This window comes from Neopsephotus bourkii, unplaced genomic scaffold (genome assembly GCF_033783945.1).
Source record: "Neopsephotus bourkii isolate Nb327-2 ecotype Australia unplaced genomic scaffold, CSIRO-AGI_Nbou_v1 NB_1820, whole genome shotgun sequence".
Classification (NCBI taxonomy): domain Eukaryota; kingdom Metazoa; phylum Chordata; class Aves; order Psittaciformes; family Psittacidae; genus Neopsephotus; species Neopsephotus bourkii.
Genome location: NW_026902293.1, coordinates 1876796 through 1892596, shown reverse-complemented (window position 1 = coordinate 1892596; position 15801 = coordinate 1876796). Strand labels below are relative to the sequence as shown.

Here is a 15801-nt window from a genome sequence, read left to right as displayed (position 1 = left end):
GGCTGATCGCTGCTTAGGGATGAGCTGGGCATTGTTTTCTGGTGGTGAGCAGTTGTATCGTGCATCACTTGGGTTTTTTCATTGGATTTTGTTATTCTCTCTCTTTATTTCCTTTTATTATTAATTTATTACCGTATTTTATTTTGATTATTAAACTATTCTTACCTCAACCCACAATTTTTAGCTTTTTTTCTGGTTATCCTCCCATTCCCACTGAGGTGAGGAGCATGAGGTATGAACTAGTGGTTGCGTGGTACTTAGTTGCTGACTGATGTTAAACCACGACAGTGAGACCAAATTTATAGCTGTTACAGATACTCATCAGCAAGGCTTGCTTGCCTCATCACATGTTAAGAGTCTGGTGCTTGTTTGTGGCTGCTGTTTGCTTTTTGCTTTTGCTGTTTGCTGTACTCCTTGTCATTCAATTCTTGATGGAGCTGTGCTTTATACCAGTCCACCACTGTATTCTGTGCAGGCCTTCAAAAAAGAAAAATGAGTGGAGCGGTTATTGTATATATAAAGCTTGCTCATATAAATACACAGCTGAAGACATAAAGTCAGATAAGTCCAGAATTGCTGTACTTTATGATCTTGGCACTGACTGTGGCAATTACAAATTGTTTCTTGTAGGTACTTGTTCTGGTGCTGAAGCAGAAAAAATTACTCCTTAAACAAGTAGTAGCCTGACTGAGGCAACTGAAAGCTGTATTTAGATATGGATTACTGAAACAGATTGCAATGTTTAAATCTCTGGCTAATGTTCAAGAGTCTTGAAATCAGCTAGCAATGCTGCAGTGCTCTTGTATTCCAGGGAAACCATTGCCTACTGTTAGGCAGGCAGGAACAGACTAACTAGGGAGCTGCATGTGGCAAACATACCACCAGGGCCATGGAGCCCACTTGGCCTTTGCCAGGGCTGGAAAATCTGAATGAAGAGTGTGTTGGCATGGTTGTGTGGATGAGGGGCTAGGAGCTGCTTTCCTTACCACTACTACATGCTCTCCCAGGCACCTTCAGTTCTCATGACGAAGCCTCAGCTGCCCAGGTTTTGTTTGTTGGCTCTTCAGCTGCTCACTCCAGTATTTGTTCCATTCACTGCCGACTGCTGCCAAACTGAAAGGGATCAGAAGCAGAAGCTGGACTCTGCAGAGGATCGGGAGAGCCCAGAGCTCTGGTAGCAATCTTCTTGGCCAACACTGCTAAAAATACTTAGCACTTGATCCTCTTTTGATTTTCTGAAAAGCCACACTTACACAGAGAAATCATTTGATCAGCCATGCTGCATGGATCCTGAGCCTTCCTTGGGCTCCAGCCCTTGTCCTTTCAGCCCCTATTATCTGGCTGTATTATAAAGATCTGTAAATATGTTGGAAAATCTCATCACTCTTTACAGGCAGTAGTGGATGGCAATTGGCAGCAGCTATCTCAGTATGACAGAGAGAGGCTAAATGTTTGTCTCTGAGTTATACCAAAACAAGCATCAGGTACATCTACAAAAACTTCTTTCCTAAATTGAGAAACTTGTATGATTATAGAAATTAGAGCTGGCTTTTGTTTTTTGTTTTTTTTTCTTCTCCATGCAGGACATGATATGAGAAAAAGAACTCTGCACTTCAGGACAGATGCCAATGACTGACCTAAGCTCCCTTGCCTATATATTGGAAGAATGGACTGTTGTGGAGTACCTGAAGAAATACCTTATTTATGTGGTCATTGCCTCACTAACAATGAGTGCAATATTACTTTTTTTTATAGTTCCTTTAACAATCATCTTTTTCATTTACCTTACGAATATTTTGCTTTTAATGCATCAGAGGAACAGTGAGACAGAAGCAGATCCCTTGAGTGATGTTTGGGATAGTGCAAGGAAAACTATAGCAAGTTTTTGGGATGTATATGCAAGAATATGGCATGGTAAGTATGGCATAACTTGTCTGAAGCTTTGAATTACCTAAGTAGTAAGTACACATAAGTTTTAACATATTTGTTTTTTTTTATTTCTTCCAAATAGATGTAAAGAAGTGACATTTGTTAGACTTTGTATGGCATCTAACCCAAAAGTTTCTGCCTCAAAGACTGATTGCAATATAAAATAAGCAAACTGAAAGGAAGAATTTAATTTATATAGGGTCAACTTCTCTAAAGTAGATAGGCAGGTGCACTTTTCTATATACAGTATCAGAGGGAAGCACTGCAGGATAGATGCGTGATTTATTTTTTTACCTTATTAGGCACTTAAAACTCACTTAAATGACCAAAACACAGCAAGTAGTTGGAAATGTAGTTAGTGTGTTCTCAATTGGTGAAAACTACTTTGTGTACTGAGAATAAGAGCTGTATGGATGAAAAAATAATGAGACACCGTATTTAAGTTTGTATTCTGCTACAATTTAAAAGTAGCCTGATTTTGCAGTTTTATTACACTCATCCTTCAGATACTTCCAACACACGGTGCTCCCTAGGAAAATCCTCAGCTGCATGCTAAACTCTTGTTCTTCTCACAGATGTAGGTTAAGGTTGTCAGCAAGACTTAACTTTGCTGCCCTAAGGATGAAGAGTAACAGGTTATCTATGTTGCTATCCTTCCTCACAGTTTCTTCCTTTAATCTTTGAACATCCTGCAGTATCAAACTTTCTTCATGTCTTCTTAGATCTCTGCCTGCTCCATCCCCTGCTTTCTCTCCAAACAGCTCATGACAGAAGCTGTAGCAGGAATGGACATGAATGTAGACAAGGTGGAATAGAGCTCTTGGCAGAAGCTGTGGCTTTTCCAAAACTTTACATACATTAGCCTCTTAGCCTGGCTCCACCTAAAACCTAAATCAAATGTAAGAAGATCCAGGAGAGAGATTTATAGAAGTCCATGTTGGTGAGGAAATTCCCTTCCACTGTTAAGTGAATACATTTAACTCCATGGAGGGAACCTGTTTTGGGGATTCTTACAGATTCTGGTTTGGAGTTAAATATCTCAGCCAGAGAAACTTTAAATTATTATGTAAAATCCTAAACTTTTCATTCTGCCTGGCACAGAATGAAGATTCATACTTCCATATTTCAGGAAAGCACACTGACTACTTGTTTGCCTCTCATTCTGCCGATGAAGTGATTTCACACTTTAGACTGGAAAAAGTTCCTAATAGGAAATAATTTAGTCCCCTCACTGGGGGAAATGTCAGGTTAGGTCTGATCTAATGACTAAACTGACCAACAGATTAGTCCATTGACAACCTGTGGTGTTTGAGGCATTTTCTCTTTGCTACAGAGCAAATGTTTCATCCAGAATTTAATTCTTGTAAAAGCCACAGCAGAGGCTTTCACAACTGACTGAAAGTCATTTAATGAAAGACGGTAAACAGTTTTCTTTAAATTGCCAGATGATTTACAGCTGTCATTGTCAGTTAATGCTTTCCATCCCAAACAGGTTATGAGCTTCATGGTGTGGAAAACCTACCAGAAGGACCGGGCATTCTGGTGTATTACCATGGAGCTATTCCTATAGACTATCTTTACTTCTTGTCTAGGCTGTTTCTCTGGAAGAAAAGACTTTGTCTGTCAGTAGCTGATCATTTTGTCTTTCGCTTACCAGGTAAGAATACATTCTCTTGTCTTCAAGCACTCTGGATTTACTCAACTTGTTGTTAGTTTTGGTGAAATTTACATTTATTACAATTTCAAGGCAGCTTTTTAACTAAAAGACTGTTTTTAGATTTTTAAAGGAAAAGCTGGTAGCTGCAGAAGACAAACAAAGTAGAATATCAAATATCCTGTCTTTCAAGTGAAGGGTCATAAAAACGCTGGTAGACCCTCTGAAGCCAACAAATAGACATTATATAATTTCTTTAGGATGAAATGTCATGCCTCAGTAGTAAGTGTAGGATAGGACTATATTAGAGACCTAGTGCTGGCTAGTCAGCAAAGGGCTATGAGTGCAGAAGATCTCAGTAAAGGTAGGATATCAATCAGTTACTTGCCCCTACACTGGGTAGCCATGGCAGTGGGGTACAACATCCAATCTACCTTTTGGTACAAGCCTGGAGTAGGACACAAAACTTCTTTGAAGATTTTACTGTTGAAGAGAGGTCTATAACACTGACCACCATAATACATTCAACACATTGTAGGCTGAGAAAGAAAGAAATAATTCCATTGTGAAAGGGAGAAGTTACAGAAAAGCAAACCTCATGCAGTTTGAGAAAACCAAAGCATAAAGAAAGAGCATTCAGAAAGAATAGGAGGGAGACTATTTTAAGGCCCCTTTATACCACTTATCTTAAAAGGAGCTATTTAAATGTAGAAGGACATTATTCAGAAAAGGAAGTTGTGTCCAAACACTGAAAAAAAAGGGAATAAACTCAAGCAAGTTTGATGTGAGAACATACTAAGGCACTCATAGAAAGCTGCGGAGGAAGAATTTGCTACAGACATACTTAGTAAATACTGTATTAAAATATTTAAAAAGAAGGACTCGTGCGGAAATTGAAAAGGCTTTGCTCAGGTAGCTCTAGATGCAAAAGTGCTGAGTATTATGTGTTACCAATCCAAGTTCTATGCTTATTGCATACATGCTTCATTATAAAATATAGCTTAGGAGTGTTTCTTGGAAAGTCTTCCAGACTGAAGGAAAGGTTTTTGCGTAAAGATTTATTTTCCTTTCCCCACCGCTTTCCTTGAGCACTATCTGTGTATCTACCTATGTTTCAGTTGTATGGTTGGTATTTTGATCATTATGGAAAATAGCATGTGGAGGCATAGGTTTAATGAGATGCTTCTAAGAAGCTGGTTCATCTTCATAACATTTGGGCAAAACCACTGTCACTTATTTGTCATTTTGCCAATATTTACTCTGTAGGTGTTTCACTTCCTTCAAGCAAATTTGCCCTAGTCTTGGTATATGGCTATTAGATTTTCATTTAGCTGTAATCCTATTTCTACATGCAAACAGTGTTTGTGATATATTGTTACAATAATATTTATTTGCTATTTATGTATTGCAGGACTTAAATTGTTACTGGGAGTGACAGGTGTTATGCCAGGTACAAGAGAGGAATGCCTCATTGCCCTGAAGAATGGATACTTGGTGTCCATCTCACCAGGTGGAGTTAGAGAAGCACTATTCAGTGATGAAAGTTATCAACTCGTGTGGGGAAATCGAAAAGGCTTTGCTCAGGTTGCTCTAGATGCAAAAGTGGTGAGTATTATATGTTATGAATCCTAATTCTATGCTTATTTCATACATGCTTCATTATAAAATGTAGCTTAGGAATGTTTCTTGGAACATCTTCCAGACCAAAGAAAAGGTTTTGGAGTAAAGATTTATTTTCCTCTTCCCACCACTTTCTTTGAGCACATTAATCCATAGGGATCAAGGGGTTTATGGAACTATATAGCTTTATATTGCCATCCAGTTTCTTGTCTTGACTCTATTTCATGAATATTCACTGTAGTCCTTCTCCATATTTAATTCTATTTTCTCATTCTACTAGACTTAAATATTTATCTTACTTTTAAATACCCAGTCATTTTCTTATGGCTCTTTAATACATTATCCTTATCTTTCTTTCCTCTCACTTATTCTAGGAGGGTCCAAGATTTTGTTCTTGCCCTTACCTTTCCTGACGTTTGTGAAAGATTGCATCCACTAGCAGAAGGTGTGTCTACTCAGTGTCTGAGTTTGAATCATGTGTGCGCTTTTGAAGCAATTTTTCCATCTCCCTCACCATGCTTTATTTCATGTAATGGAACATGTTAGAATACCTTTTGGCTGAAACTAAATCAGAAGTGGGATTAATATTCTCCGGTTGCAAATGGGCATTCAGTCAATGGTACCAGCCGAGAATTAGTTCTACATAAAAACATAGCACTGAAATGTGTTCAGTGTTGATGCCAGACCCTCAGCATCCTCCAGAGATGTGGTTCTATTGATTTGCACTCTGCTAATATACACGTGGCCACAGTTTCAGTTATATTTTCCATATAGATTATGATCTACAATACAAACTTCTACCACTGGCTCTGACTTCTTCCGTCTAATTCCACGTAGAATCACAGAATCAGCTAGGTTGGAAAATACCTTCAAGATCATCAAGTCCAACTGTTAACCCAGGACCATCAGACTGTTTCTCTGATACAGCCTCTGGGAAATACTTTTATTTGGGATGGCATAGATCTGAAAGAGCAGCAACCATTCTTTTTCCTAACTGCATTTTCTCATTATCATCACTGGAGATGAGTTTTCTGTCTTAATTTAAACTTAGCATACCTGACACTGTTTGTGTCTGACAATACCAGTACTCATCCAGGCTTCTTCTGTTCGGCCACGAGCTTTCTACTGCTTTCTCGTGAATTGCACAACCATCATTTTTCTTTACATTCTTATGAATATCTCATCAATTGCAGTGCTTTTCTTTGGCCTACCACATAAACATAATCCTTGTCTGTTTATAGGAGAATCTGTACATGGAGTTCTTCCCATGAATCTTCAATTTCTTACCACCCCTTTCAGGTTTTTTGTGCAGTTACAGCTCACTCTCACCCCATCCAGTTTGTTGCGTCTCAGACTTTGCTTTGATCTGTTATGCTGCATCTCCTACTACAAAGTACCTAGGGTTGCAAAATGCAAGCTTCAGGTTAATAGTTCTTCATAACTTTATCTAGCTCTGAAATCTTGTGGGGAGATAACTAAACACTAGAATAAATTTGGGGTAATTTTTGGCTGAGAGTCCTATGCTACCTCTTTGTTTGTCTTGTTATGTGGTCTTTTAAAAGTCACATTTTATGTGCTTCTGTTCCCTCTCCTATCCTTTTTCTCAAAAGCGTGGGCTGGTAAATGTTAGTCACAATACTTCATATATTGTGTGGGCCTGTACACCACCATCAGAATGTGAATAGGATAAACCCTATCAAATTCATATGGGCATTTTGAATTCCCTTACAGTCTTTCTTTTTATATATTAATTTAATAATATACTCAGTAAGAAAGAGGTGTCACTTTAACAGCTTAAGTGATTTCTAACCATTTTGCTTTTATACCTGGCTTTCAAGCTACTTCAAATATTTGAACACTCAATTGCCAGTTGTTTTTACTTCACTTGGAATTTATAGTGTAATCCCACAATGTAATAATGTTTTTTTTTTAATTTAAATAAAAATTGAATTAAATAATAACTCTGAATTCCCTTACTATAGAGTGCCACCCTGATCAAAACACATCACAAAAATCCTCCCAGGCTTTCATAATTTAGAAGCACACAGAAATAGCTGAATAATAGTACTTAAAATTGCTACCACCTCCTGTTGGCAGGTTTGTGGATTTGGGTTTTTTTTTTTTTTTTTGTTCTTTTATGTAATGATTTGGGTATTCACTGAAGATAAGGTTCTTGCAGTGTGAAAAGTTCTTGTGGTCATCTGTATGACATATTTGGTAAAACAAACACCACATAGAATTATGTGTTACCTGAAGGGCAGAGAGTATTTTCTCCTTTGATACCTACTAGCCTGAACTCACCTTTACAGTGCTGCTGACTTTTGTATTACTTATTATTGCAACTCATTCAGGGTTTGTTTGTTGTGGTTTTCTTTGTTTGATTTTTAAACTTAGATTAGGAAGTCTGACTGGATCCCAGTATGGTGGGCATCACTGTAATTAGCTTGCAGGCTCCACTGAAATTTGGGCATGTTTGGTAGTTCTCTGGAAATCTGTGATCAGACGCACCTTAGATAACTAAGCATTTATTGAAGTGCTGTGCATTTAACAGTAGAGGGGGCAATATTAACCTTGTATGTCGTTTCTTATATAGAGTTAGGCCCATAGCAGCAACTGGATTCCATCTTTTGACAAACATGTTTCATAGAATCACAGAATGGTTTGGGTTGGAAGGGACCTTGAAGATCATCCAGTTCCAATCCCCTGCCACAGGCAGGAACACCTTCCACTAGACCAGGCTGCTCAAAGCTCCATCAAACCTGACCTTAAACACTGCCAGGTATGGGGCAGCCACAGCTTCTCTGGGCACCCTGTGCCAGTGTCTCACCAACCCTCAGAGGAAAGATCTTCCTTTAATCTAAATCTACCCTTTACCAGCTTCCTCTTTGTCCTATCCCTACATGCCCTTGTAAAAAGTCCCTCTCCAGGTTTCTTGTAGACCCTTTTTAGGTACTGGAAGGCTGCCTTCTCTTCTCCAGGCTGTCCAGCTCTCTTGGCCTGTCTTCATAGGAGAGGTGCTCCAGCCCTCTGCTCATCTTCGTGGCCCTCCTCTGGCCTCTGATTGTTTATATTTGTTCTTGCTGCATTCTTTTCAATACTGGCCACATCAGTCTTACAGGTTGACTGAAGACTGCATGTAGACTCATCTAAACTATCAGAACTGACACTGTATTAGAGTTTTATATAACTAGCATGATATATATTTATTGCAGTATTGCAGACTGAAAAGTGAAATGAAGCTTTGCGGTTTCTCTGTCTAAAGCTTCCATCATGAGTGCTGAATAGGAAAGTACTCAGTTCATGAAGCTTTGAAGAAAGCAAGTAGACATTTACGTTTGGCTCATCTTATCTGCTTCTCAAAGTGAGGTCTCACTGAAGCAGTAATGTTTAGATAATACCCCACTGGAAAGAACTTCTGCAGATCCCTTGGACAAGGCATTTGTATGTCCTGGTTGACCTGGACTACATGTCTTCTGGAGGGCAGAGGTCTAGGTAGTTACAGAACAAGTTCACTTCATTATTGTGAATAAAAGGAAAGACACTGGAGATGCTTGAACTTCAAACAGTCATGTCTTAGAGTCTGAGATAAGATTTCATAGTCTGTAGACAAGCTAACAGTAATTGTATCCATATGTACAATGACTTTCTGTCCTTATTGTCCCTTTTATGTTTTTGAAACTGTATTTTAAGCATGTTGTTGGAATTACTTGTCCGGAAGGTAATGGAAGAACCCCTTTACTATGTTAAGAATCACTACCACAGAACAGAAACCACAGGGTGAGAAAAAACAAGTAAGAAAAAGACCTAACTAGAGCCTAACGAAGAACTCAGTGATGGAATCCATTTAAAGGAAAAAAACCCTGACATCCTTACAGATGGTGACTTTAACATCAGTTTTTGTGGGAGCTGTGAAATAGAATTTTATTTTTATTCTGGAGTTTATTTTTTTATAATAAAATTCCTTGTTTGCTACGTAACTGATAATTCCTCTGTATTCAGGAGATTTTCTTAGCTGCATTAACAGGCACTAAAACATAAATTTAAAGCTGGTATAACATTTCTACCTTTTGGGTTTTTTTATGGTTCCTTAGCCCATCATTCCAATGTACACTCAAAATGTCCGGGAAGGATATAGGATGTTTAAAGAAAGAAGTAAGAACTTTAAAACATATTTTAAATATTTGGAACATTTTCTCCACTTCTCTGATTTCTCTCACTCTTCTTTTAGATATTGCTTTTTGGACTTCTTCTTCCTTTGCGTTCTCTAACACACTTGGTGTGGCTCAGAGGTATCTCCAATAGCTTGTGTGTAACTGGTTTGTGCTGTGTGATCTGGTTCCTTAATGCGGTATTATTTCACTGATTAAGTCTGTTGAGCTTTGTTTTGGTGGCCAGCTAACCTAAATCCTGCAATTTCTTCTCAACTGTCAGAGTCTTCCATATTAATCATAATTCAAGTTTGGATAGTGTTTTATGTGACTATAATCTACTTTTTCCTCCCTTAATCTATTTCAGGATTTTTTAGATGGTTGTATGAAAGCACTCGACTGCCATTTACTCCTCCATATGGAGGACTTCCAGTTAAATTTCGCACATACATTGGGGAGCAAATCCCTTATGATCCAAATATTACTACAGATGAATTAGTTGAAAAGGTAAGTTAGCTCTCTGTGCAATATTGAACTATATACTTTTCTCTCTATTGCACATGCACTGAAAACATATATTTTTTTTATATGAATAAAGACAAGTACACATTTACTAGCTTGTTAAAGCAATAGGCAGTTGAGCTCCAGGATTATCTGATATACAATTACCTACAAGTAAGTATTGACATAGTAACAGATGACTGGGATGCCCTCATTCTTTCAGAATGTGTGAGCTCTATCTGCTTGGGTTGCTAACTTTGCTTCTCCCATGCCTTTGATAACTGAAATGATGTAAAGTACATTTTTAGGTTCAGTTTTCAGTAACTAGGAAAACAAATTTCATACATAACAACTACCTTTTGAGACTCTTTAAATAACACAGGGCTCTATAAACTCAAAAGCTTCAGTCTTGTTGAAAGAAAAATGCTAAAAGTAGAAAATAAATTGTATTCAGTATATTAAAATACTTTGAGTACCTACAGCTTGGTGAAATCAGTGGTGCTGAGGGGCATAAAAACTTTTATAGATCCAGGGTTTAGGCATTTTTCAAAATTTTTCATACAAGATGAAAGGAGGGCTTTGTGCAAAAAAAGTCTGTTGTGGCCTAGAAATACACAGATCAAAACACTTATTAGGAATCACTGATGTAAAAACCACCTTGGTGCCCCCCAAAAGATGCAAGAAAGCTAGTTTTTCTTCTTCCTTTTATTTATTTTCCTTTTTTTAGGATTTACTTCAGATTATTCTGGGCTTCACAGCAGTGAAACCAGAAAGAGGTTTGGTCTGTTACAGGGGAACTGCCCCAACGACCTGTGGAGTTTGGTATTAGCAGGTTTAGAAGGCTGGAAGACATATTAGTGCCAAGGTTATCTATATGATTGTTCATATTCTTGTATTCTGGGGAAGAGTATTTTGTACATCTGCAAAACTGAGATGGAAATTTCCCATGACATTGATTTGCTTTACCAAGTCAAGCCTTTGACCACCCACTAGTGGGAGTAGAGTTACGTCTTCAGTGGCTAGTATTAGTTAAAAAACCCCACAGTTTAAGTGGGTTTTGAGATGAGCAGTGGACTGGCTGACCTCTGTCTGACCCTGCCCTGAAAAGGACTCAGGACATGAATCTGTCAGGAAAGGTTTGGCTACTTTTTTCTTATGTTCCCAGTGATACTCTAACATCACTCTGGGGTAGATCACTGGAGTATGTTGCTACCCCTATTTCAAGTTTAAATACGTGAAGAAAAACTAAGGAAAATTATTTCTTATACCTGGTAGAAATACAGAATATTTTATGCATTCTCACCACAAACTTGAATTTGAATCTCATGTAGAGTAAAACTGAACGGAATTTAGGTACAAATTCTCATATGTGCATGCCATATATGATACAATTATGGAAGAATTCGTGTTGAGAAGGACAGATGGAGGTCCCTATTCTAAATTCCTGGCCCCATCAAGGTCAGTTGTGAGATCAGATGAGTTTTGGAAGGCTTTATCCAGTGTTTTTGATGAAAATCCTCAGGAATAGAGATGGCACACAGTGTTTGCATGTGTTCAAGGTTACTTTGACTTAGTAATGGCCAGGTTTGATAAAACTCAATAATTTTAGTGTATCCAAACTGCAGTCAATGTTTTTGTTTTTCTCCAAGGAAAGTGTCACTAGGACAACTAGCTAATATAAACCACAACTTTTTTCTTAAAGTAGATCTTATGTGTTAATTTCCCAATGCCTCCTGAACCTCTTAAGAAGTCATCAGTGATTATACTGTTCTTCCTTGCACAAGCAGGTCTGTAAAGTCAACTTTCTCTTCTCTTTTCAGACAAAGACTGCCATCCAGGCTCTCATAAGCAAGCATCAAACAATCCCAGGCAGCATATGGAAGGCTTTGCTGGAGCGATTTGATAAACGTAAAAGTGACTAGAACGCTTTTTGTTTATTTCATTGTTTTTATACAATATAGTAAAAACCAATGTCCTATGGCACTGATGACTAATAATTGGCATTCAACCAGTTTTACAAATTTCTATAGATTTGACAGAAGAAAGCAATTAACCTCTTAAAGGGGTTCCCCTGTGTCTCTGAGGATATTCTGAAGTCAGAAAGACTGAAAACTTGTGTATAATAGCAACGCAACAGCTGAGTTCCCACAAAGGAAATTGTGTAGTCAGGATTTGCCTGGTTCCTAAAACAAGTAAGTACATACATCTGAGAGCCTCAGAAGTTTTGTCTAAATACATGCTTCTGTATTTTGAGTGCTTCATGGTCCATGCTCAGAGCAGAACCTTAATCAGTGTTGTTCCACCAGAGTCCCCACCCTCAGCAAGTGCCTTCTTGTTTGACCCCGCGCAAGACAGTGTCAGAAGAGAAACTGTCTTGCTTTAGCTAATGAGGTAATGCTTAGGCCATTTTTCTAGAGAGACTATATGAAGAGAAATAATCCCATTAAACCAGTTACTAGACTCCTACAAATGTATCAGTTTAGTGGTTTGGTACCCTGGAAAGTAGGAATGCCACCTCCAAGACTTTGTCCTAACACGAAAAAAGAAAAAAAAAAAGTCTCTTAGAGAAAAAAAAAAAGCTTTAGTTAAGTGTAGCGCTATGCAAGTACAGATGGAGAGTAGTTTCAAGTGTGAGCTGGTACATCATGTGTTATTAAACTGTGCACTATTAGTGTAGTGGATGAGGCTGCCTGCCCCCAGCCTGAGAATCCCTGCATCACAACGTGTTTGCAGTACCGATGTGCTATACTCGCCCACAGCTCCCAGCTAGCAGGGACCGGGCTTCGGGAGAGCTTCCTTAGGCAGTGCAGCCCGGAGGCTTATCGTCACTGGGGGTTTGCCCCAAAACGCAGAACTGCAACAGTGTCGTCCCCCTATGGACTGAACCTAAATGCCTGTCTGAAAAGGTGGGCAATAGGCAGCACTGTCTTCCTAGCACACCGTGCAGAATACTGAAACATGCTACAAAGCAGAATGTGTTTTTACAAGCTGTGAGATGTTGTTACTGGTGGGAGTGGGAGAGCTTTGTGTAATCTATCCAATATGCCATTAAATGCAACCAAATCTGTTAACCTCAAACACCAAGAAAGGTAATTTTTGTGCCTCATTTTTCCTTCTTGTACTTTTAATACCTGTATAATCTTTCCCCTCAATGTCCTAAAACTTTGTGTAGCATATATGCAACAGTTGCCTGTTTTCATTAGAAAACTCAATCTAGTGTTTGGATTAACATGAATTCTTCCTCTTCCCGTGCTGCTTCTCCAGAGATTTCTTGTACCAGTGTGGCATTTAGGGACATGGTTTAGTGGTGGACACCTGATGCTAAAGGCTGTGCTGCAACTCAGAGCACTGATTATCTTCCCAAGCAGGGATTCAGCCTGGATCTCTGTATCTCAGTTGTCATTTGTTTGCTAATGTTTTTCCTAGGCTGTTTCATCTTACAGCAGCATACCTGTAGTATCTGCAGCTTAGCTTTAGCTATATTAGTTGTCCCTTGTTACAATTACTGTAAGAATGTTTTGAGAGAGCTCAAGGTGAGCTCCGATAACAGAAGCAGTTTCCGTAGTGTAGTGGTTATCACGTTCGCCTAACACGCGAAAGGTCCCCGGTTCGAAACCGGGCGGAAACAGTACCTTTTTTCTCCAGCAGGTCGAAGACGGTGATTCTGCACCTCCGCTCTCGTGAGACCCCACTCGGAATACTTTGTGCAGTTCTGGTGTTCTCAACGTAAGAAGGGCATGGAGCTGTTGGAGCGAGTCCAGAGGAGGGCCACGAGGATGATCAGGGGACTGGAGCACCTCCTGTATGAAGACAGGCTGAGAAAGTTGGGGCTGTTCAGCCTGGAGAAGGCTTCATGGAGACCTCATAGCAGCCTTCCAGTATCTGAAGGGGGCCTCTAAGGATGCCAGAGAGGGACTCTGCATTAGGGACTGTACCGAAAGGACAAGGGGTGATGGGTTCAAACAGAAACAGGGGAAGTTCAGATTGGATATAAGGAATATACAAGGATATATACCGTGTGTATATATGTAAGGATATATATGGTGTATGTCTACTGTTAGGGTGGTGAGGCACTGGAACAGGCTGCCCAAGGAAGTTATGAATGCGTCATCCCTGGCAGCGTTCAAGGACAGGTTGGATGGAGCCTTGGTGTAGGGTGAGGTGTCCCTGCCCATGGCAGGGGGATTGGAACTAGATTTTAAGGTCCTTTCCAACCCAAATCATTCTACTATCATTGTGAGATGGGAGTGGGTTTGAATGACATATAAGATGGTAATTTTTCTCATTAAAACCAGAAAAGACATTTCCCCCAGAAACATCATAATACCGCTTTAATAAAGAGCGGTTATTATAATCTTATTTTTACTCTTTTTAGAACAGTATTGCAGGAACTAGAACCTGCTATTACTGAAAACAGAGTTTCTTTCATACAAGTAGAATTGCAGTTGTTGATCTGGTCACTCCCGTGCTACACGTATTTGCTATCATTTCTCATAAAAATAACGAACTGAAAACCACCACGTCCAGACCAGACCCTGCCTCTCCACTGCCTGCCTGCACTCTCCCGCGGGCACGGCGCGCCCCCTGGCGGCGACCTCTCTCCCGCCGGAAGCGCCGGGCGGTGCGTGGCGGACGCGGTCCGGGCGGCTCCCGCGCGCCCCACGCCGTGGAGTTCCCCTTCCCATTCCCCTTCCCCTCCCCTCCGCGGCCGCTCTCGTTCTCCCCGCTCCGTGCGCCGTCTCCTCCGCTGCCGAGCAGCACGGTGCCGTCCCGCCTGCGCCCCGCCGCGGGGAGCCGCCCAGGCCCGGCCGCCCCGCGGGCACCCATCCTCCGCGGGGGCGGCGGGCGGAGAAGTAAAACCAGGCCCCGGCAGGGACGCGGGGCTGGAACCGGAGCAGCCGCCGCCAGGGCAAGGTGAGCGGGTGCTGCCGGCGCGTCCGCGCCCCGGGCCTGGCCCCGCCGCCACCCCGCAGTTCCCGGGGCGGGAGGTGGCTTGCCTCGGCCACCACCGAGGCTCGGGGCCTTGCTCCAGTTACTGTCGGGACGGGGAGTGCGGGCAGGGCGCGGTGCGGGGCGGTGCGATGGCAGCGGCGGAGCCGCGGGGCGCTCGGCTGGAGCAGCCGGGCTGGAGCTGTGTGCTCCTCAGGAGAGGGAAACTCGGCCCCCTCCTGCAGAAGGAACCGGTGCCCCGCTGTCACAGGAGCAAGGAGTAGGCCAGTGCCCACTTCAGAACAAGAGCGCAACCACCCTCTGGCTGCCGGTTTCTCTGCAGTGGAGGATGTCGTGAGCAGGATTATCAGGATCTTACGTTTTTTGTGTTTGTGGCGGCATTGCTAACTCTGGTAGAAGCACCCCCTTAACCGGCTGATGCAGTGGAAAGCAGTGTGTTTATGTTTGCAGCGTCATGTCGTAGCTGTTGATTTGCATGTCTTTCTAGTTTGGAAATCATAGAACACCAGGTTGGAAAGGACCTCAAGGATCATCTGGTCCAACCTTTCTTGGCAAAAGGACGGTCTAGACAAGATGTCTCAGCACCCTGCCCAGCCAAATATTGCAGCATCTGATGTTGGGGCTGAATGTTTTTATGATGAAATATTTTCCTCTTGTGCCCAGTCAGAATCTCCCCAGGATAATTTGTGCCCATTGCCATATCTTTACCATGTGACTTGTAAAAAGGGAGTCTCTGTCTTCTTTGTAGCCACTGGAACATGGTGATAAGGTGTCCCTTAAGCCGTCTTTCTTCCAGGCTGAGCAGACCCAGCTTTCTTAGCCTTTCTTCCCATGACTTCACAGCTCTTTGATCATCTCTGTGGCCCTTCTCTGGACCCTTTCCAGCCTGTCCACAGTGGGGACCTTTTTTTTTATAGCGGGGACCAAAACTGAACACAGTATTCCAGGTGTGGCATGACAAGCGCTGAGTGGGATAGTGACATCTCCAGAGGTTCATCT

At 41.1% G+C, this 15801-nt stretch overlaps 1 protein-coding gene and 1 non-coding gene across 6 annotated transcripts in view; both read left to right on the top strand.

The window, feature by feature from the left end:
* TMEM68 (transmembrane protein 68) overlaps positions 1–15801 on the top strand; it is a 39591-nt gene that overhangs the window by 4478 nt on the left and 19312 nt on the right. For 4 of the 5 annotated variants that reach the window (XR_009723862.1, XM_061342973.1, XM_061342971.1 and 1 more), the window contains exons 2-4: positions 1584–1914; positions 3422–3586; positions 4995–5188. Coding sequence is in view for 3 of the 5 variants with exons in the window: in XM_061342973.1 (XP_061198957.1) it covers positions 1623–1914; positions 3422–3586; positions 4995–5188 (651 nt within the window). In the remaining 2 variants the exon portion in view is untranslated. Of the gene's footprint in view, positions 1–1583; positions 1915–3421; positions 3587–4994; positions 5189–14591; positions 14767–15801 lie in introns of those variants that run through there. The other variant, XM_061342975.1, reaches the window with a different exon arrangement.
* On the top strand, positions 13408–13480 carry TRNAV-AAC (transfer RNA valine (anticodon AAC)). Its single transcript has one exon. It is a non-coding gene; the product is annotated as a tRNA-Val (tRNA).